The following is a 21,559-nucleotide window of genomic DNA, read 5'->3' as shown; positions in this document are numbered from 1 at the left end:
TGTTTATTTTCATTGCCCCACATCAAAGACTTCATAACCATTTTGAGCTGTCAGATTCCCCATTGTGGTAATAATATGGATTCTTGATTGGTGGCAAGATCTGTCAAGAGTCATGATCTGAAGTTATTTAAATCCCCAACCTTTTAAACTTGAAAAAAGAGTAAAGAAACCACATGCTGCTGAAGCGGTGATTGTTAAGACCATCTGGTGTGGCTGAGTGAACTTAATTGTTCAGATTTTCCAAGGGTTGTTATTACAGCTGATCCCATTGCGAATGATTGGCTGAGTTTCAAAAGCTTCAAAACCACTTTTCTCAGTGGATGTGGGAGAGATTAAGTTCACATTTTGATTGAAAGTTTTAGGATTAGCTCTCTTTGATGGAGTTAGTGAACAGAGGTTTTTTGTTCCCTATTAAAATAAATTTAGAGTCCCCAATTTTTTTTTCCAATTAAAGGGCAATTTAGTGTGGCCAATCTACCTACCCTGCACATCTTTGGGTTGTGGGGGTGAGACCCACGCAGACACAGGGAGAATGTGCAAACTCCACACAGACAGTGATCCGGGACCGGGATCAAACCCAGGTCCTCAGCGCAGTGAGACATCAGTGCTAACCACTGCACCACCGTGCCACCCCAGGTTTTAGACTGTTAGAAGTTGAATTTTGTTTTATCTCCACATGCTCCCGAGGTCTGCACATGGTGGATACTTGTGGAGTGGCTGTGGAGGTGGCACGGAAATAGCATTGTGGTCTGAGTAGCTGTGGCAAAGGGTATGAGTGTGGTGAGTATGAAAGGCAAGAAGGTTGGGGGGGGGGGGCATAAAAGGTGAGGGTTAGAGGGCCAAAAAGTGATTTATAAAACTAGGCTAAAGTCTGAGTAAACTAAGGTGGGCCTTCTCACCAACCCAGCAATCGCTTGTCTCTGTGGCCTTCACCCGACAGGCCCAACTTTACAACGTGCCTTCCCACGCAGGCCCCCCCCCCCCCCACCCCCCCCCTTCCACCCCCGCAAAACTGCCTCCATGAACAACAGATGTCCAAAGTACAGTCCACCCCATTCACATCCCCCACCCCAAGAAAATAGGCATGCGAGGTTCGGGGAGAGATTTGTGGGGTTGAGGCACCATTTTGGGTAAGGCATGGAGCCTTTCAGCAGTGTGAAAATCCAGACTTCAAAGTCCAAAGATCCGAATGTGAACAATGACTGAGCATTCACAACTGCAAAAGTTTGCAATGCTGAGTGAAGAGATTTCTCCTCACCTCAGTCTGAAATGACCAACCCCTTATCCTGAAACTGTGGCCCTCCCTAGTTCTCAACTCTCCAGCCAGGTGAAACAGCCTCTCAGCATCTGGGAGCGTTTACTTCAGATTTCCAGCATCTGGTGTATTTGAATTTTGTCTGTTCTCAGCGTCTATCCTGTGTGCTCCCTGTCATTTTTCTAAACTCTGGAGACTATAAGATTCATTCAACTCAATCTCACCTCAGAGAACAGCCTTGTTGTTCCAGGAAACAACCATCTGAATGTTTAATGTACCTTCTCTCAGGCAAGAACATCCTTCCTTGGGCAGCACGGTGGCACAGTGGTTAGCATTGCTGCCTACGGCGCTGAGGACCCGGGTTCGAATCCCGGCCCTGGGTCACTGTTCGTGTGGAGTTTGCACATTCTCCCCGTGTCTGCGTGGGTTTCGCCCCCACAACCCAAAGATGTGCAGGTTAGGTGAATTGACCACGCTAAATTGCCCCTTAATTGGAAAAAATAATTGGGTACTCTAAATTTATAAAAAAAAAAAGAAAAAAGAACATCCTTCCTTAAATATAGACACCAAAACTGTAAACAGTACACCAGGTATAGTCTCAACAAAGCCTGAGCTAATTGCTACAAAATGTCTTTACCTTGTACTCGAACCCCCTTGCGTTGAAGGCCAATATTCCTTCACCTTCTGAATTGCTTGCTGTACCTATGTGTTATCTTTCTGTGTTTCGTGTACAAGGACACCCAGGCTCCTCTGAATATAAACATTGAATAATTCTCATTTTTTCAATTTTTTCTTTTTCTATTCTTCCGACCAAATTTAATTCACTTTTTCCCACATTCTATGCTATTGCTACCTTCTTGTCCACTCACCGAAACTACCTACATCTCTTTACACGCTCTTCATCGCATACTTTCCCACCTAACTCTGTATTGTCAGCAAACTTGGATACATTACACTCACCTTTTTGTTGAAGTAATTCATATAGACTAAATAGTTGTGGCTCAATTGTGATAAACTGCTAACTACAGCTTGCCAACCTCTTTCTCTTGTTCTGTCCTTTAGCTCAGCCTCTGTCTGTACTAATGTATTACCCTAATCTTACATAACAAAAGGGAAAGGGCAACTTGTTGAAATTACAATCACTAGGGAAGCTGTCCTGAGAAAACCAATGGTGCTGCGGGCTGACAAGTGTCCAGGTCCAGATGGACTTAACCCTTGGGTCTTAAAGACATGGCAAAGGAGGTAGTGGATGTGTTGGTGTTAATTTTCCAAAATTTGTTAGATTCTGGAAAGTAGCAAATATAACCCCTCTATTCAAGAAGGGAAGGAGGGAGGAAAGTAAAGGCCAGTTAGCTTGATGACTGTCATGTGGAAGGTGTTAGAATCAATCATTTAGGAGGTTATGGCTGAACACTTACAAAAACTCAAGTTTTTAAAAATAAATTTAGAGTACCCAATTCATTTTTTCCAATTAAGGGGCAATTTAGCATGGCCAATCCACCTGGCTTGCACTTTTTTAGATTGTGGGGGCGAAACCCACGCAAACATGGGGAGAATGTGCAAACTCCACACGGACATTGACTCAGAGCCGGGATCGAACCTGGGACCTCGGTGCCGTGAGGCAACAGGGCTAACCCACTGCACCACCGTGCTGCCCTAGAAACTCAAGTTAATTGGGAAAAGTCAACATGAATTTGTGAAAGGGATTTGTGTATTTTGATTTCCAGAAGCATTTAATAATGATCTTTATTATTATCACAAGTAGACTTATATTAACAATGCAATAAAGTTACTGTGAAAATCCCCTAGTTTCTGTGTTATTCTCTGCCTTGCTCTATCCGGATGGCTTTGATGTGCAGTGTTGATCAGAGAACAACTAGTCTTGTAAACCAACAAAACTATTTTATTAAACACTACTAACTTGATTCGATACTTATCTCTAAGAAACAAAGTTGATTGATCACACATAAACTATACTCACTATACTCATCTACATCTAACTCACTAACATAATAAACTACTTCCTTGCTCTCTCACTATCTTCAGTCCTTCTAGCCAGCTCCTGCTCCTATCACCTACTCCAACCTCGTGTCCCACAAGGCTCTGCATCATCTCTTATATACTTCTGAGACTAGCTCCCTCTAGTGGCTCTCTGTGTCCATTTTATTTACCCTTACTTTACTGGCATGGGGCGGGATTCTCCCCTACCCGGCGTGACGGGGGGTCCCGGCGTAGGGGAGTGGCGCCAACCAATCCGGGGTCGGGCCTCCCCAAAGGTGGGGAATTCTCCCCACCTTTGGGGGCTAGCCCCGCGCCGGAGCGGTTGGCACCAGAAGACTGGCGCAAAAAACCGGTGCCAGGGGCCTTTCAGGCCCGGCAGTGGGGCTGGCCGAAAGGCTTTTGCCGGTCGGCGCATGCGCCGGCGGTGACGTCAGCGGCCAGCTGCCGCTGACGTCATCACCGGCGCATGCGCGATGTGGGTTTCTCTTCCGCTTCCGCCCTGGCGGAGGCCGTGACGGCGGCGGAGGAGAAAGAGTGCACCCAGGGCACTGGCCCGGAGTCTGAGCGGGGGGCCCCGATCGCAGGCCTGGCCACTGCGGGGGCACCCCCCGGGATCCGATCGCCCCGCGCCCCCCCCAGGACCCCGGGGGCCCGGTCGCGGCGCCGATCCCGCCGCCACCAGAGGTGGTTCAAACCTCGGCGCCGGGAGAGGCCTCCCAGCGGCGGGACTTCGGCCCATCTGGGCCAGAGAATCGCCGCAGGGGCCTCGCCGTTCGGAGTGCCGTGATTCCCGCCACCGCCACTTCCTGGGTGGCGGAGAATCTCTGCCACGGCGGGGGCGGGATTTTCGACGGCCCCAAGCGATTCTCTGCCCCTGCTGGGGTCGGAGAATTTCGCCCATGCATACTAATACCACAGTCACCACACTCTGGCACCTGTTCGGGTACAGTGAGGGAGAATTCAGAATGTCCAATACACCTAACAGCAAATCTTTCGGGATTTGTGGGAGGAAACTGGAGGAAACTCGGACAGACACCGCACAGACAGTGGCCCGAGCGGGAATCGAAACTGGGACACTGACTGTGAAGCAACAGTGCTAACCGATATGCTACCGTGCTGCCCATATTGACAAGGTGCCACATCAACGGTTATTGAGGGATAGAAGATTGGCCGGCGAACAGAATACAGTGATTATGTATCAATGGGTCTTTTTCTGATTGGCAGGATGTGATGAGAGTGGATTGCCAAAGAGGTCTGTAGTGGGGCCTCAGCTCTTTACAATTTATATCAGTGACTTAGATGAAGTGAGCAAAGGCATGGCAGCTGAATTTGCAGATGACACAAAGATAAGTAGTTTTCTCCGAGGCCCCGAAAAGAATCCCTGATCTCTCCACCCCAACCTGCATTCCCCCCCCCCCCCCCCCTCCCCCCACCACCACCAACGACCACGCCGGGCAGCCCAACCCAATTACGTGCGCACAAAATATGCAAACCTGGCACCTTGGCAGTGCCAACCTGACACAGCCTGGCTGGAGGATCGTGCTTGTAGGGGGTAACTGGTTTAAAATTAGGAGTTGCTTTTAGGACAGAGATGAGAAGAATTTCTTTCTTTGAGGATTGTGTGATATTGGAACTCTGCCTCTGAAGGCGGGGTCATTGAATATTTTTAATTCGGAGGTAGATAAATTCTGGTTAGACAAGGGAATCAGAGGTTATGTGGGTGGATGGGAATGTGGAATTCGAAACACAAATAGATCAGCCGTGATCTTTTTAAAGGGTAGACCAGGCTTGAAGGGCTAAATGGCCTACGTATGCTCCTAATTCGATGTTCGTAATACTGAGGGTGTACTCCACTGTCGGAGGGTTAATACCAAGCAAGCGCTGCACTGTTGGAGGGTTAGTACTGAGGGACCACTGCATTTTTGGACGGTTAGCACTGAGGGAGAGCTACACTTTTGGAGAGTTAGTAGTGAGGGAGTGCTGCACTATTGGAGGATCAGCACTGAGGGAGTGCTGCACTACTGGAGGATCAGCACTGAGGGAGTGCTGCACTACTGGAGGATCAGCACTGAGGGAGTGCTGTACAGTTGGCAGGTTAGTATTGAGGGAGAGCTGCACTATTGGAGGATCAGCACTGAGGGAGTGCTGCACTATTGGAGGATCAGCACTGAGGGAGTGCTGCACTATTGGAGGATCAGCACTGAGGGAGTGCTGCACTACTGGAGGATCAGCACTGAGGGAGTGCTGTACAGTTGGCAGGTTAGTATTGAGGGAGAGCTGCACTGTTGGGAGAGTTTTTAAAAAAACATTTTGATGACCCAATTATTTTTTTTCCCAATTCAGGGGCAATTTAGCGTGGCCAATCCACCTACTCTGCACATTTTTGGGTTGTGGGGGCAAAACCCACGCAGACACGGGGAGAATGTGCAAACTCCACACGGACAGTGACCCAGAATCGGGATCGAACCTGGGACCTCAGCGCCGTGAGGCAGCTGTGCAAACCACTAGGCCACAGTGCTGCCCGCACTGTTGGAGAGTTAGTACTGAGGGAGCTCTTCATTGTCAGAGGTGCTGTTATTTGTATGAGATTTCTATCCAATGCTGTTTGCCCTATTACGTGGGCATAAAAAATAGTATTTGAAAGTAAACCAAAAATATTATCTGGTTGTTGACATGTTGGTGTTAATGGTGCCATGACTCATGCCTTACTACCGTACTTAGCGTTGAAATGTAGTACGTTGACTGTGAAGTGTTTGGGAGATCCTGGAGTGGTGAAAGGTGCTATTGAAATACAATAACTTGCTGTCGTTCTGAGATTGATTCCGGGTTTGTGCACTGCCTGCTGATCTGACTCTAGTGGAGGCTGTCAGCCTTGGCCACTGGATCCATTAGTGAGGGAGGGAGAAATGAGCCGGAGGTTTTGCTGCTGATTGTGATTGTGGCAGTGAGGAGTGTGTGAAGAGAAGCAGGCTGTGTGTCAGATGGGGGCAGGAGAATCAGTCGTTAGATTGTCCCTGAGAAAAGCTGAGCTGTGGGGAATACAGATTGTGGGGTCAGGGCCAAGAATTTGAGGTGAATTTCACCTTTTTCTCTGAACCAGTTTCATAATCATAGGCAACGTAATAAATCAGGAGCAGAAAAACCAATGGTTTCAGTAAGTGCTTAATTATTCATCAGCTCAGGAAAATACTCAGATTGCATCAGCAAAGTACACAGAGGGCACTGGAATAACTAACTCAGCAAATCGATTTTAACAAGGACTTTCTATTCTCTGCCACTGCACCCTGGAACACTCTACCAGCTCCCAGTCACACACAGTCAATCAGCACCCATCCAACACATAGTCAATCAGCTCCCCCCCACACACAGTCAATCAGCTCCCATTCAACACATAGTCAATCAGCTCCCCCCCCACACACAGTCAATCAGCTCCCATTCAACACATAGTCAATCAGCTCCCCCCCCACACACAGTCAATCAGCTCCCATCCAACACATAGTCAATCAGCTCCCCCCCCCCCACACAGTCAATCAGCTCCCATCCAACACATAGTCAATCAGCCCCCACCCCCCACACACAATCAGCTCCCCCCACACACAGTCATTCAGCTCCCTTCCAACACATAGTCAATCAGCCCCTCCCACACACAATCAGCTCCCCCCAAACACAATCAGACCCCCCACACACACAGTCAATCAGCCCCCCAAACACAATCAGCTTCCCCCACACACATCAATCAGCCCCCCCTCGTACACAGTCAATCAGCCCCACACACACAATCAGCTCCCCCCCACACACAATCAGCCCCCCCTCGTACACAGTCAATCAGCCCCCCACACACAATCAGCTCCCCCCCACACACAGTCAATCAGCCCCCCACACACAATCAGCTCCCCCCACACACAGCCAATCAGCCCCCCACACACATTCAGCTCCCCCCCCCACACACAGTCAATCAGCCCCCCTCACACAGTCTATCAGCCCCTCCACACACAGCCAATCAGCTCCCTCTCACACACAATTAGCTCCCTCCCACACACAATCAGCTCCCCCACACACAATCAGCTCCCCCACACACACAGTCAATCAGCCCCCCCTCACACAGTCTATCAGCCCCCCCCACACAGTCAATCAGCTCCCTCCCACACACAATCAGCTCCCCCACACACACAGTCAATCAGCCCCCCACACACAATCAGCTCACCCCACACACAGTCAATCAGCCCCCCCCCACACACACAGTCAATCAGCTCCCCCCACACACAGCCAATCAACTCCCTCCCACACACAATCAGCCCCCCCCCACACACAGTCAATCAGCTCCCTCCTACACAGTCAATCAGCTTCCCCCCACACGCTGTCAATCAGCTCCCTCCCACACAGTCAATCGGCTTCCCCCCCGACATACAGTCAATCAGCTCCCCCCGCACATACAGCCAATCAGCCCCCCCCCACACACAGTCAATCTGCCCCCCCACACACACAGTCAATCAGCCCCCCCACACAGTCAATCATCTCTCCCCCCACACACACAACCAGCTTCCCCCCCACACAGTCAATCAGCTCCCCCCCACACACAGTCAATCAGCCCCCCACACACAGTCAATCAGCTCTCCCCCCACACACAGTCAATCAGCCCCCCACACACAGTCAATCAGCTCTCCCCCACACGCAGTCAATCAGCTCCCTCCCACACACATTCAACAGTCTCCTCCACATAGTCAATCAGCCCCCCCCCGCACAATCAAATCCCCCCCACACACAGCCAATCAGTCCCCCCACACACAGTCAATCAGCTCCCCCCACACACAATCAGCTCCCCCCCACACAAAGTCAGTCAGCCCCCCCACACACAATCAGCCCCCCCCACACACAGCCAATCAGCCCCCCCACACACAGCCAATCAGCCCCCCCACACACAGTCAATCAGCTCCCCCCACACACACAGCCAATCAGTCCCCCCACACACAGCCAATCAGCCCCCCCACACACAGTAAATCAGCGCCCCCCCCACACACAGTCAATCAGCCCCCCCACCCACAGTCAATCAGCCCCCCCACACACAGTCAATCAGCCCCCCCCACACAGTCAATCAGCAACCTCCCCACACACAGTCAATCAGCCCCCCCCACACAGTCAGTCAGCAACCTCCCCACACACAGTCAATCAGCCCCACCCACACACAGTCAATCAGCTCCCCCCCACACAGTCAATCAGCTTCCCCCCCACCCCCACACACAGTCAATCAGCCCCCCCCCCCACACACACAGTCAATCAGCTCCCCCATGCACACAGCCAATCAGCTCCCCTCCACACACAGTCAATCAGCTCCCCCCACACACAATCAGCTCCCCCACACACACAGTCAATCAGCCCCCCAAACACAATCCGCACACCCCCCACGCACAGTCAATCAGCCCCCCCTCACACAGTCTATCAGCCCCCCCCACACAGTCAATCAGCTCCCTCCCACACACAATCAGCTCCCCCACACACACAGTCAATCAGCCCCCCACACACAATCAGCTCACCCCACACACAGTCAATCAGCCCCCCCCCACACACACAGTCAATCAGCTCCCCCCCCACACACAGTCAATCAGCCCTCCACACACACAATCAGCCCCCCACACACAAACAGCTCCCCCCCACACACAGCCAATCAGCCCCCCCACACACACAATCAGCCCCCCACACACAATCAGCTCCCTCCCTCACACAGTCAATCAGCCCCCCCACACAGCCAATCAGCTCCCTCCCCACACACAGCCAATCAACTCCCTCCCACACACAATCAGCCCCCCCCACACGCTGTCAATCAGCTCCCTCCCACACAGTCAATCAGCTCCCCCCGCACATACAGCCAATTAGCTCCCCCCCCACACAGTCGATCAGCTCTCCCCCCACACGCTGTCAATCAGCCCCCCACACACAGTCAATCTGCTCTCCCCCCACACACACAACCAGCTTCCCCCCCCACACAGTCAATCAGCTCCCCCCCACACACAGTCAATCAGCCCCCCACACACAGTCAATCAGCTCTCCCCCCACACACAGTCAATCAGCCCCCCACACACAATCAGCCCCCCCCACACACAGCCAATCAGTCCCCCCACACACAGTCAATCAGCTCCCCCCACACACAATCAGCTCCCCCCCACACACAGTCAATCAGCCCCCCCCACACACAATCAGCCCCCCCACACACAGCCAATCAGCCCCCCCACACACAGCCAATCAGCCCCCCCACACACAGTCAATCAGCTCCCCCCACACACACAGCCAATCAGCCCCCCCACACACAGCCAATCAGCCCCCCCACACACAGTAAATCAGCGCCCCCCCCACACACAGTCAATCAGCCCCCCACCCACAGTCAATCAGCCTCACCACACAGTCAATCAGCAACCTCCCCACACACAGTCAATCAGCCCCCCCCCCACACAGTCAATCAGCCCCCCCCACACAGTCAGTCAGCAACCTCCCCACACAGTCAATCAGCCCCACCCACACACAGTCAATCAGCTTCCCCCCCACCCCCACACACAGTCAATCAGCCCCCCCCCCCACACACAGTCAATCAGCTCCCCCATGCACACAGCCAATCAGCTCCCCTCCACACACAGTCAATCAGCTCCCCCCACACACAATCAGCTCCCCCACACACAGTCAATCAGCCCCCCACACACACAGTCAATCAGCCCCCCAAACACAATCCGCACCCCCCCCACGCACAGTCAATCAGCCCCCCCTCGTACAGTCAATCAGCTCCCTCCCACACACAATCAGCTCCCCCCACTCAGTCAATCAGCTCCCCCACACACACAGTCAATCAGCCCCCCCACACACAGTCAATCAGCCCCCCACACACAAACAGCTCCCCCCACGCACAGTCAATCAGCCCCCCCTCGTACAGTCAATCAGCTCCCCCCCACACACAGTCAATCAGCCCCCCCTCGTACAGTCAATCAGCCCCTCCCACACACAATCAGCTCCCCCCACTCAGTCAATCAGCCCCCCTCACACATACAGTCAATCACCCCCCACACACAGTCAATCAGCCCCCCCACACACACAGTCAATCAGCCCCCCCACACACACAGTCAATCAGCCCCCCCACACACAGTCAATCAGCCCCCCCCACACACAGTCAATCTGCCCCCCCACACACACAGTCAATCAGCCCCCCCACACACACAGTCAATCAGCCCCCCCACACACACAGTCAATCAGCCCCCCCACACACAGAGTCAATCAGCTCTCCCCACACACAGTCAATCAGCCCCCCACACACAGTCTATCAGCCCCCCACACACAGTCAATCAGCTGCCCCCCCACACACAGTCAATCGGCTTCCCCCCGACACACAGTCAATAAGTTCCCCCCCGCGCATACAGCCAATTAGCTCCCCCCCCCCACACAGTCAATCAGCTCCCCCCGCACATACAGCCAATTAGCTCCCTCCCCACACAGTTGATCAGCTCCCTCCAACACACATTCAACAGTCCCCTCCACATAGTCAATCAGCCCCCCCCGCACAATCAGCTCCCCCCCACACACAGTCAATCAGCCCCCCCACACACAGTCAATCAGCCCCCCCCCACACATAATCAGCCCCCCCCACACACAGCCAATCAGCCCCCCCACAAACAATCAATCAGCCCCCCCCACACACAATCAGCTCCCCCTACACATAATCAGCCCCACCCACACAGTCAATCAGCTCCATCCACACACAGCCAATCAGCCCCCCCCCCACAGTCAATCAGCTCCCCCCATACACAGTCAATCAGCTCCCCCCACCCACAGCCAATCAGCCCCCCCCCCACACAGTCAATCAGCTCCCCCCACACACAGCCAATCAGCCCCCCATACACAGTCAATCAGCTCCCCCCACCCACAGTCAATCAGCCCCCCCCCCCACACAGTCAATCAGCTCCCCCCACACACAGCCAATCAGCCCCCCATACACAGTCAATCAGCTCCCCCCACACACAATCAGCTCCCCCCACACACAGTCAATCACCCCCCCCACACACAATCAGCCCCCCCCACACACAGCCAATCAGCCCCCCCACACACAGCCAATCAGCCCCCCCCACACACAGTCAGTCAGCTCCCCCCACACACAGCCAATAAGCTTCCCCACACACAGTCAATCAGCTTCGCCCCCACAGTCAATCAGCCCCTCCCACACAGCCAATCAGCTCCCCCATACACAGCCAATCAGCCCCCCCCACAAACAATCAATCAGCTCCCCCCACACACAATCAGCCCCACCCCCACACAAAGTCGATCAGCTCCCTCCCACACAGTCGATCAGCTCCTTCCCCACACAGTCAATCAGCTCCCCCCATACACAGTCAATCAGCTCCCCCCACCCACAGCCAATCAGCCCCCCCCCACACAGTCAATCAGCTCCCCCCCCACACAATCAGCTCCCCCCACACACAGTCAATCAGCCCCCCCCCACACAGCCAATCAGCCCCCCCACACACAGCCAATCAGCCCCCCCACACACAGTCAATCAGCTCCCCCCACACACAGTCAATCAGCTCCCCCCACACACAGCCAATAAGCTTCCCCCCACACAGTCAATCAGCTTCCCCCCCACAGTCAATCAGCCCCTCCCACACAGCCAATCAGCTCCCCCATACACAGCCAATCAGCCCCCCCACACACAGTCAATCAGCCCCACCCACACACAGTCAATAAGCCCCCCCACAATCAGCCCCCCCCCCCCCCCCCCCCACACACACACACAGTCAAGCAGCTCCCTCCCACACACGGTCGGTCACCTCCCTCACACAGTCAATCAGCTCCCCCCTCACACAGTCAATCAGATCCTTCCCACACAGTCAATTAGCCCCCCACACACAGTCAATCAGCTGCCCCCCCACACACAGCCAATCAGCCCCCCCACACACAGTCAATCAGCCCCCCCCCACACATAATCAGCCCCCCCACACACAGCCAATCAGCCCCCCCACACACAATCAATCAGCTCCCCCCACACACAATCAGCACCCCCCCCCCCCCACACAGTCGATCAGCTCCCTCCCACACAGTCGATCAGCTCCTTCCCCACACAGTCGATCAGCTCCCCCCACATACAGTCAATCAGCCCCCCGACACACAGTCAGTCAGCTCCCTCCCACACACAGTCAATCAGCCCCCCCCACACACAATCAGCTCCCCCTACACATAATCAGCCCCACCCACACAGTCAATCAGCTCCATCCACACACAGCCAATCAGCCCCCCCCCACACAGTCAATCAGCTTCCCCCCATACACAGTCAATCAGCTCCCCCCACCCACAGCCAATCAGCCCCCCCCACACAGCCAATCAGCCCCCCCCACACAGCCAATCAGCCCCCCACACACAGTCAATCAGCTGCCCCCACACACAATCAGCTCCCCCCCCACACACAGTCAATCATCCCCCCCACACACAATCAGCCCCCCCACACACAGCCAATCAGCCCCCCCACACACAGCCAATCAGCCCCCCCACACACAGTCAATCAGCTCCCCCCACACACAGCCAATAAGCTTCCCCCCACACACAGTCAATCAGATTCCCCCCACAGTCAATCAGCCCCTCCCACACAGCCAATCAGCTCCCCCATACACAGCCAATCAGCCCCACCCACACTCAGTCAATCAGCCCCCCCACACACAGTCAATCAGCCCCCCCACACACAATCAATCAGCTCCATCCACACACAGTCAATCAGCTCCCCCCATACACAGTCAATCAGCCCCCCCCCACACACGGTCGATCACCTCCCTCACACAGTCGATCTGCTCCCCCCTCACACAGTCAATCAGATCCTTCCCACACAGTCAATCAGCCCCCCCCCACACACAGTTGATCAGCTCTTTCCCCACACAGTCGATCAGCTCCCCCCACATACAGTCAATCAGCCCCCCGACACACAGTCAGTCAGTTCCCACCCACACACAGTCAATCAGCCCCCCCACACACAATCAGCTCCCCCTACACATAATCAGCCCCACCCACACAGTCAATCAGCTCCATCCACACACAGCCAATCAGCCCCCCCCCACACAGTCAATCAGCTCCCCCCATACACAGTCAATCAGCTCCCCCCATACACAGTCAATAAGCCCCCCCCACACACAGCCAGTCAGCCCCCCACACACAGCCAATCAGCCCCCCCCACATACAGTCAATCAGCCCCCCCACACACAGCCAATCAGCCCCCCCACACACAGCCAATCAGCCCCCCACACAGCCAATCAGCTCCCCCCACACACAGTCAATCAGCTTCCCCACACACAGTCAATCAGCCCCTCCCACACAGCCAATCAGCTCTCCCATACACAACCAATCAGCCCCACCCACTTACAGTCAATCAGCCCCACCCACACACAGTCAATCAGCCCCACCCACACACAGTCAATCAGCCCCACCCACACACAGTCAATCAGCCCCACCCACACACAGTCAATCAGCCCCCCCACAATCAGCCCCCCCCCCACACACACAGTCAAGCAGCTCCCTCCCACACACGGTCGATCACCTCCCTCACACAGTCAATCAGCCCCACCCACACACAGTCAATCAGCCCCCCCACAATCAGTCCCCCCCCCCCCCCCACACACAGTCAAGCAGCTCCCTCCCACACACGGTCGATCACCTCCCTCACACAGTCGATCAGCTCCCCCCACACACAGTCGATCAGCTCCCCCCCCACACACAGTCGATCAGCCCCCCCCCACACACAGTCAATCAGCTCCCCCCATACACAGTCAATAAGCCCCCCCCACACACAGCCAATCAGCCCCCCCACACACAGCCAATCAGCCCCCCCACATACAGTCAATCAGCCCCCCCCACACACAGCCAATCAGCCCCCCCACACACAGCCAATCAGCCCCCCACACACAGTCAATCAGCTCCCCCCACACACAGTCAATCAGCTTCCCCCCACACAGTCAATCAGCCCCTCCCACACAGCCAATCAGCTCTCCCATACACAACCAATCAGCCCCACCCCCACACAGTCAATCAGCCCCCCCACACACAGTCAATCAGCCCCACCCACACACAGTCAATCAGCCCCACCCACACACAGTCAATCAGCCCCACCCACACACAGCCAATCAGCCCCCCCACACACACAATCAGCCCCCCACACACAATCAGCTCCCTCCCACACACGGTCGATCACCTCTCTCACACAGTCGATCTGCTCCCCCCTCACACAGTCAATCAGATCCTTCCCACACAGTCAATCAGCCCCCCCCACACACAGTCGATCAGCTCCCCCCCACACACAGTCGATCAGCTCCCCCCCCCACACACAGTCGATCAGCCCCCCCCCTACACACAGTCAATCAGCCAACACAGTTGGTGTTGATGATTTGTGCCCTCCTCTGAGGTGTGACCTCTTTTCCTGCCCTTGATTATGGGAGTTGATGATTAGAAACCTCCCAGAGTGACCGGGTTGTCATTTACTGCCAAACACTCCCAAGTGGGTTTCACACAGTGTTGGCTAAGGGAGCATCGATATCCTCCCTCCTCGTCTATTTGTGGGTGTGTGTATCTCTCTCTCTACTCTTTCTTTATGTCTCTCTCCATATCTCTCCCCCGTCTGCCTCTCTCTCTCCTCCCACTCCTTTCCCCCTCTCATCCCTATCTGTTGTTCAATGTTTTTCTCCCTGTTGCTCTCTGACAGTCACTCTCTCTCTCACTCAGTTTCCCTGTCTCTCTCTCTCTCTCTGTGCAAAGCTTGGTATATCCCCTCCTGTACTCCTGTGGGAGAATGCTGTGCTGGGTTTACATTTAATGACTGTCTCATATGCCGAATGCATTTCCGGACAATAGATTGATCCAGTTTGCTCTCCCTCCAGCCCGCCTCCTCTTCTCTTTGACCTCAGAGTTGCTGTTTTTGCAAATTCTGCTCACTTTGTTTGTGAGTTGATTACTGGAGTAGTTTGCCCAGCGACCGGTGAGTCCCTCCTTAACTATGTTTGCTGTAAAATATCTGAACCTTTTTGAAATTAGCACCGCTGATCTCTCTGGGCAATGATCTTAAACAAGAGAGCTTTTAATGGACAAACTTCACATCTTGCTTCTACTTTTGGGAGCTGGGGTGCACTGGGCTTTGCTGTCTGATTACTAACTTTCTCTTTTGCTCTGCTCTTGTCAGTCAGAGTGGGCCTGTGAGTCTCTCTTTTGGGGATCTCCTTTCTCGTGCAGCTCCATGATGCAGGCAGTCCAATGTGCAAATCGAGCCGAGGCGAGCAAGAAGTGATTGGTTCGTGCCTGGACTTGGACAAAGTCACTTTCTCCATTGCAAAAGCAGCCGAAGTTTGCATTTCATTCGGTGATTGATTCTTTAACTGGCGAGAGTTGTCCCCATTGCTGGGAGGGTGACAGTGCCAATCCCAGGGCTGTCCTGGGCCAGGTGGGTCAGGGGGAAATTACTTCATGCTGCCCAGTCACCTCGAGTCAGTGTGGGGGTGTTTTGTGGTGTGTGACGTTGTGCGTTTGAGGGCGTATAGAATGGTGCATCTGTGAGCATGTTTCTGTGTGTGACTGAGGATGAGGGGGTGAAGCCGGTGGGTAAAGTATGGGGGGAATGGTAGCACGGTGGCCTAGTGGTTAGCACAACCGCCTCACGGCGCTGAGGTCCCAGGTTCGATCCCGGCTCTGGGTCACTGTCCGTGTGGAGTTTGCACATTCTCCCCGTGTCTGCGTGGGTTTCGCCCCCAACAACCCAAAAATGTGCAGAGTAGGTGGATTAGCCATGCTAAATTGCCCCTTAATTGGAAAAAATAATTGGGTAATCTAAATTTATTTAAAAAAAGTATGGGGGGAGGGTGAACTGAGGAGGTGGGGCGAGTGAGGAGGGGGGAGGGTTGGGGGATGGGTTTGGGTACATGTGAGATCTCAATCCAGAATGCTGACTATCTCGAAATGAATTTTACAAATCAAATGGAATTTGAGCTAAATTTTACAAAGCTGTTTTCCAAGCGAGAGGCACAGCTTTCGAGTTTGGATTGTGACCCCCCCCCCCCCCCCCCCCCCCAGCTCAGGAATTCATGGGGAGTCTCACCTGAACCCCCGGTTTGAGGCTGTCCTCTGGGAGAAAGTTGCTAAGATGAGCCGTGTGAGTTTCTGGATTTGTAAGATGATGACTCCTCTCGTTCTTCTGCTCACAGCTGAGGCTCCCTAATTCTTGCTGGTGTTTGGGGACAAACCCTGATGGGATAGTGACGGCCTGTCCTCTTGGATTACAGTAATACAAACTCCCCGGATCGAGTTGATTTGTCTGCAGTCGCGATTCACTGGACACCAGAGGATGGCCACCTCAGCTATACGGAGGCAAATGAAGAATATTGTCCACAACTACTCAGATGCGGAGGTGAAGGTTCGAGAAGCCACATCCAATGACCCATGGGGCCCACCCAGCTCTCTCATGTCCAACATTGCTGACCTGACTTTTAACGTGGTGGCATTTTCCGAAATCATGGGCATGGTTTGGAAGCGTTTGAACGACCACGGGAAGAACTGGAGACATGTTTATAAAGCATTGACCCTGCTGGATTATCTCATCAAAACTGGTTCAGAGAAAGTGTCTCAACAGTGCAAGGAGAACATCTACACAGTGCAGACCCTGAAGGATTTCCAGTACATCGACCGGGATGGCAAAGACCAAGGCATCAATGTGAGAGAAAGGGCCAAACAACTCGTCGCTCTGCTGAAAGACGAGGAGCGTCTGCGCCAGGAACGAGCTCACGCGCTGAAAACTAAAGAGAGAATGTCCCAGGTGACGACAGGTTTGGGCAGTAACCAGCAACCTACCTTTGGCCGAGGCTCCAGCCACCCAAACCTGTCTTTGTACAGCCAAGGAGAGGAGTTCAGAAAGTCGAGAGCTGGGTCTCCCGTGTCCCTCAATGAATGTGAGTACAGGCACTAACCTCAATGCTGCTTGGGAACCTGCAGTTGCTTCTATTTTCCATTGAATCCTATTTTTCCCCATGTCCTGTCAGCTGCACGTCAGAGGGTCAGAGTCGGAAGGTTGTGGGTTCAAGTCCCGCTCCAGGCTGGCACTACCAGTGCAGTACTGGGTGGGTGTCTTTCAAATGAGAAATTAAAACTCGGCCCTATTTGTCCTGTCAGGTGGATGTATAGGATCCCAAGGCACAACAGGATTCAAAGAAGTGCAGGGTACTTTTTCTTGATGTCCTGGCCAATATTTATTGCTCCACAGTGTTATTAAAACAAATTATCTGGTCACTATCAAATTGCTGTTTGTGGGATCTTGCTGTGTGCGTGTTGACGGCTGCATTTTCCATGGCAGTGCCAACACTTCGAAATTATGAGATTGGCTGTAAAGCACTTTGAGATATCCCAAAGTTGTGAAATGTTCAAACAAACATGCACAAGCCTGCACAAAGACACACACACACAGATAAACACACATGTGATACAACCCCCCTCGCTACATATGCGGGTATACACACAAACCCACCTCCACGGATACAGACATACACTGATATACCCCTAAAGATATACACACATATATATACACACACACACAAACCCTTCCCCCCACAATACAGACACACACTGATATACCCCTACAGATATACACACATATATACACACACACAAACCCCCCCCCCCTCCCCCACAATACAGACACACACTGATATACCCCTACAGATATACACACATATATACACACACACAAACCCCCCCCCCCTCCCCCACAATACAGACACACACTGATATACCCCTACAGATATACACACATATATACACACACACAAACCCCCCCCTCCCCCACAATACAGACACACACTGATATACCCCTACAGATATACACACATATATACACACACACACAAACCCTTCCCCCCACAATACAGACACACACTGATATACCCCTACAGATATATACACATATATACACACACACACACAAACCCCCCCCCCCCCCCACAATACAGACACACACTGATATACCCCTACAGATATACACACACATGCACACACACACACAACCCCCCCCCCCCCCCCCCCCCACCCTTACGGATACAGACACACACTGATGTACATCTACAGATATAGAACATAGAAAAATACAGCACAGAACAGGCCCTTCGGCCCACGATGTTGTGCCGAACCCTTGTCCTAGATTAACCATAGATTATCATAGAATTTACAGTGTAGATGGAGGCCATTCGGCCCATCGAGTCTGCACCGGCTCTTGGAAAGAGCACCATACTCGAGGTCAACACATCCACCCTATCCCCATAACCCATTAACCCCACCCAACACTAAGGGCAATTTTGGACACTAAGGGCAATTTAGCATGGCCAATCCACCTAACCTGCACATTTTTGGACTGTGGGAGGAAACCGGAGCACCCGGAGGAAACCCACGCACACATGGGGAGGATGTACAGAGTCCGCACAGACAGTGACCCAAGCCGGAATCGAACCTGGGACCCTGGAGCTGTGAAACAATTGTGCAATCCACAATGCTACTGTGCTGTCCTGAAGAACAAATGAATCTACACTCCATTATTCTATCATAATCCATGTACCTATCCAATAGCCGCTTGAAGGTCCCTAATGTTTCTGACTCAACTACTTCCACAGGCAGTGCATCCCATGCCCCCACTACTCTCTGGGTAAAGAACCTATCTCTGACATCCCCCCTGTATCTTCCACCATTCACCTTAAATTTATGTCCCCTTGTAATGGTTTGTTCCACCCGGGGAAAAAGTATCTGACTGTCTACTCTATCTATTCCACTGATCATCTTATAAACCTCCATCAAGTCGCCCCGCATCCTTCTCCGTTCTAATGAGAAAAGGCCTAGCACCCTCAACCTTTCCTCGTAAGACCTACTCTCCATTCCAGGCAACATCCTCGTAAATCTCCTTTGCACCTTTTCCAAAGCTTCCACATCCTTCCTAAAATGAGGTGACCAGAACTGCACACAGTACTCCAAATGTGGCCGTACCAAGGTTTTGCACAGCTGCATCATCACGTCACGGCTCTTAAATTCAATCCCTCTGCTAATGAACGCGAGCACACCATAGGCCTTCTTCACAGCTCTATCCACTTGAGTGGCAACTTTCAAAGATCTATGAACATAGACCCAAAGATCTCTCTGCTCCTCCACATTGCCAAGAACCCTACCGTTAACCCTGTATTCCACATTCATATTTGTCCTTCGAAAATGGACAACCTCACACTTGTCAGGGTTAAACTCCATCTGCCACTTCTCAGCCCAGCTCTGCATCCTATCAATGTCTCTTTGCAGCCAACAACAGCCCTCATTATCCACAACTCCACCAATCTTCGTATCATCTGCAAATTTACTGACCCACCCTTCAACACCCTCATCCAAGTCATTAATGAAAATCACAAACAGCAGAGGACCCAGAACTGATCCCTGCGGTACGCCACTGGTAACTGGGCTCCAGGCTGAATATTTGCCATCCACCACCGCTCTCTGACTTCTATTGGTTAGCCAGTTCGTTATCCAACTGGCCAAATTCCCCACTATCCCATGCCTCCTTACTTTCTTCATAAGCCTACCATGGGGAACCTCATCAAATGCCTTACTAAAATCCATGTACACTACATCCACTGCTTTACCTTCATCCACATGCTTGGTCACCTCCTCAAAGAATTCAATAAGACTTGTAAGGCAAGACCTACCCCTCACAAATCCGTGCTGACTATCCCTAATCAAGCAATGCCTTTCCAGATGCTCAGAAATCCTATCCCTCAGTACCCTTTCCATTACTTTGCCTACCACCGAAGTAAGACTAACTGGCCTGTAATTCCCAGGGTTATCCCTATTCCCTTTTTTGAACAGGGGCACGACATTCGCCACTCTCCAATCCCCTGGTACCACCCCTGTTGGCAGTGAGGACGAAAAGATCATTGCCAACGGCTCTGCAATTTCATTTCTTGCTTCCCATAGAATCCTTGGATATATCCCGTCAGGCCCGGGGGACTTGTCTATCCTCAAGTTTTTCAAAATGCCCAACACATCTTCCTTCCTAACAAGTATCTCCTCGAGCTTACCAGTCTGTTTCACACTGTCCTTTCCAACAATATGGCCCTTCTCGTTTGTAAATACTGAAGAAAAGTACTCGTTCAAGACCTCCTATCTCTTCAGACTCAATACACAATCTCGTGCTACTGTCCTTGATCGGACCTACCCTCGCTCTAGTCATTCTCATATTTCTCACATATGTGTAAACGGCCTTGGAGTTTTCCTTGATCCTACCCGCCAAAGATTTTTCATGCCCTCTCTTCGCTCTCCTAATCCCTTTCTTCAGTTCCCTCCTGGCTATCTTGTATCCCTCCAGCGCCCTGTCTGAACCTTGTTTCCTCAGCCTTACATAAGTCTCCTTCTTCCCCTTAACAAGACATTCAACCTCTCTTGTCAACCATGGTTCCCTCACTCGACCATCTCTTCTCTGCCTGACAGGGACATACATATCAAAGACACGTAGTACCTGTCCCTTGAACAAGTTCCACATTTCACTTGTGTCCTTCCCTGACAGCCTATGTTCCCAACTTATGCACTTGAATTCTTGTCTGACAGCATTGTATTTACCCGTCCCCCAATTGTAAACCTTGCCCTGTTGCACGCACCTATCCCTCTCCATTACTAAAGTGAAAGTCGCAGAATTGTGGTCACTACCTCCAAAATGCTCCCCCACTAACAAATCTAACACTTGCCCTGGTTCATTACCAAATACCAAATCCAATATGGCCTCCCCTCTGGTCGGACAATCTACATACTGTGTTAGAAAAGCTTCCTGGACACACTGCACAAACACCACCCCATCCAAACTATTTGATCTAAAGAGTTTCCACTCAATGTTTGGGAAGTTGAAGTCACCCTTGACTACTACCCTGTGATTTCTGCACCTTTCCAAAATCTGTTTCCCAATCTGTTCCTCCACATCTCTGCTGCTATTGGGGGCCTATAGAAAACTGCCAACAAGGTGACTGCTCCTTTCCTATTTCTGACTTCAACCCATACTACCTCAGTAGGCAGATCTTCCTCGAACTGCCTTTCAGCAGCTGTTATACTATCTCTAATTAACAATGCCACCCCCCCCCCCCCCCCCCCCCCCCACCTCTTTTACCATCCTCCCTAATCTTGTTGAAACATCTATAACCAGGGAGCTCCAACAACCATTTCTGCCCCTCTTCTATCCAAGTTTCCGTGATGGCCACTACATCGTAGTCCCAAGTACCGATCCATGCCTTAAGTTCACCCACCTTA

General features: G+C 52.4%; 1 protein-coding gene across 9 annotated transcripts in view; it reads left to right on the top strand.

The window, feature by feature from the left end:
- LOC119953294 (epsin-2-like) overlaps positions 1-21,559 on the top strand; it is a 101,664-nt gene that overhangs the window by 23,991 nt on the left and 56,114 nt on the right. For 4 of the 9 annotated variants that reach the window (XM_038777416.1, XM_038777415.1, XM_038777410.1 and 1 more), the window contains exon 2: positions 16,531-17,193. The exons of 1 other annotated variant lie outside the window; for it this stretch is intronic. In XM_038777416.1, coding sequence (XP_038633344.1) covers positions 16,531-17,193 — 663 coding nt within the window. Of the gene's footprint in view, positions 1-5,328; positions 5,351-15,016; positions 15,237-15,420; positions 15,696-16,452; positions 17,194-21,559 lie in introns of those variants that run through there. 4 more of the 9 variants (XM_038777414.1, XM_038777412.1, XM_038777413.1 and 1 more) reach the window with 4 other exon arrangements.

Source organism: Scyliorhinus canicula, chromosome 18 (genome assembly GCF_902713615.1).
Source record: "Scyliorhinus canicula chromosome 18, sScyCan1.1, whole genome shotgun sequence".
Lineage (NCBI taxonomy): Eukaryota > Metazoa > Chordata > Chondrichthyes > Carcharhiniformes > Scyliorhinidae > Scyliorhinus > Scyliorhinus canicula.
Note: the sequence above shows the minus strand (reverse complement) of the source record. Positions and strands in the feature narration are given on the sequence as shown.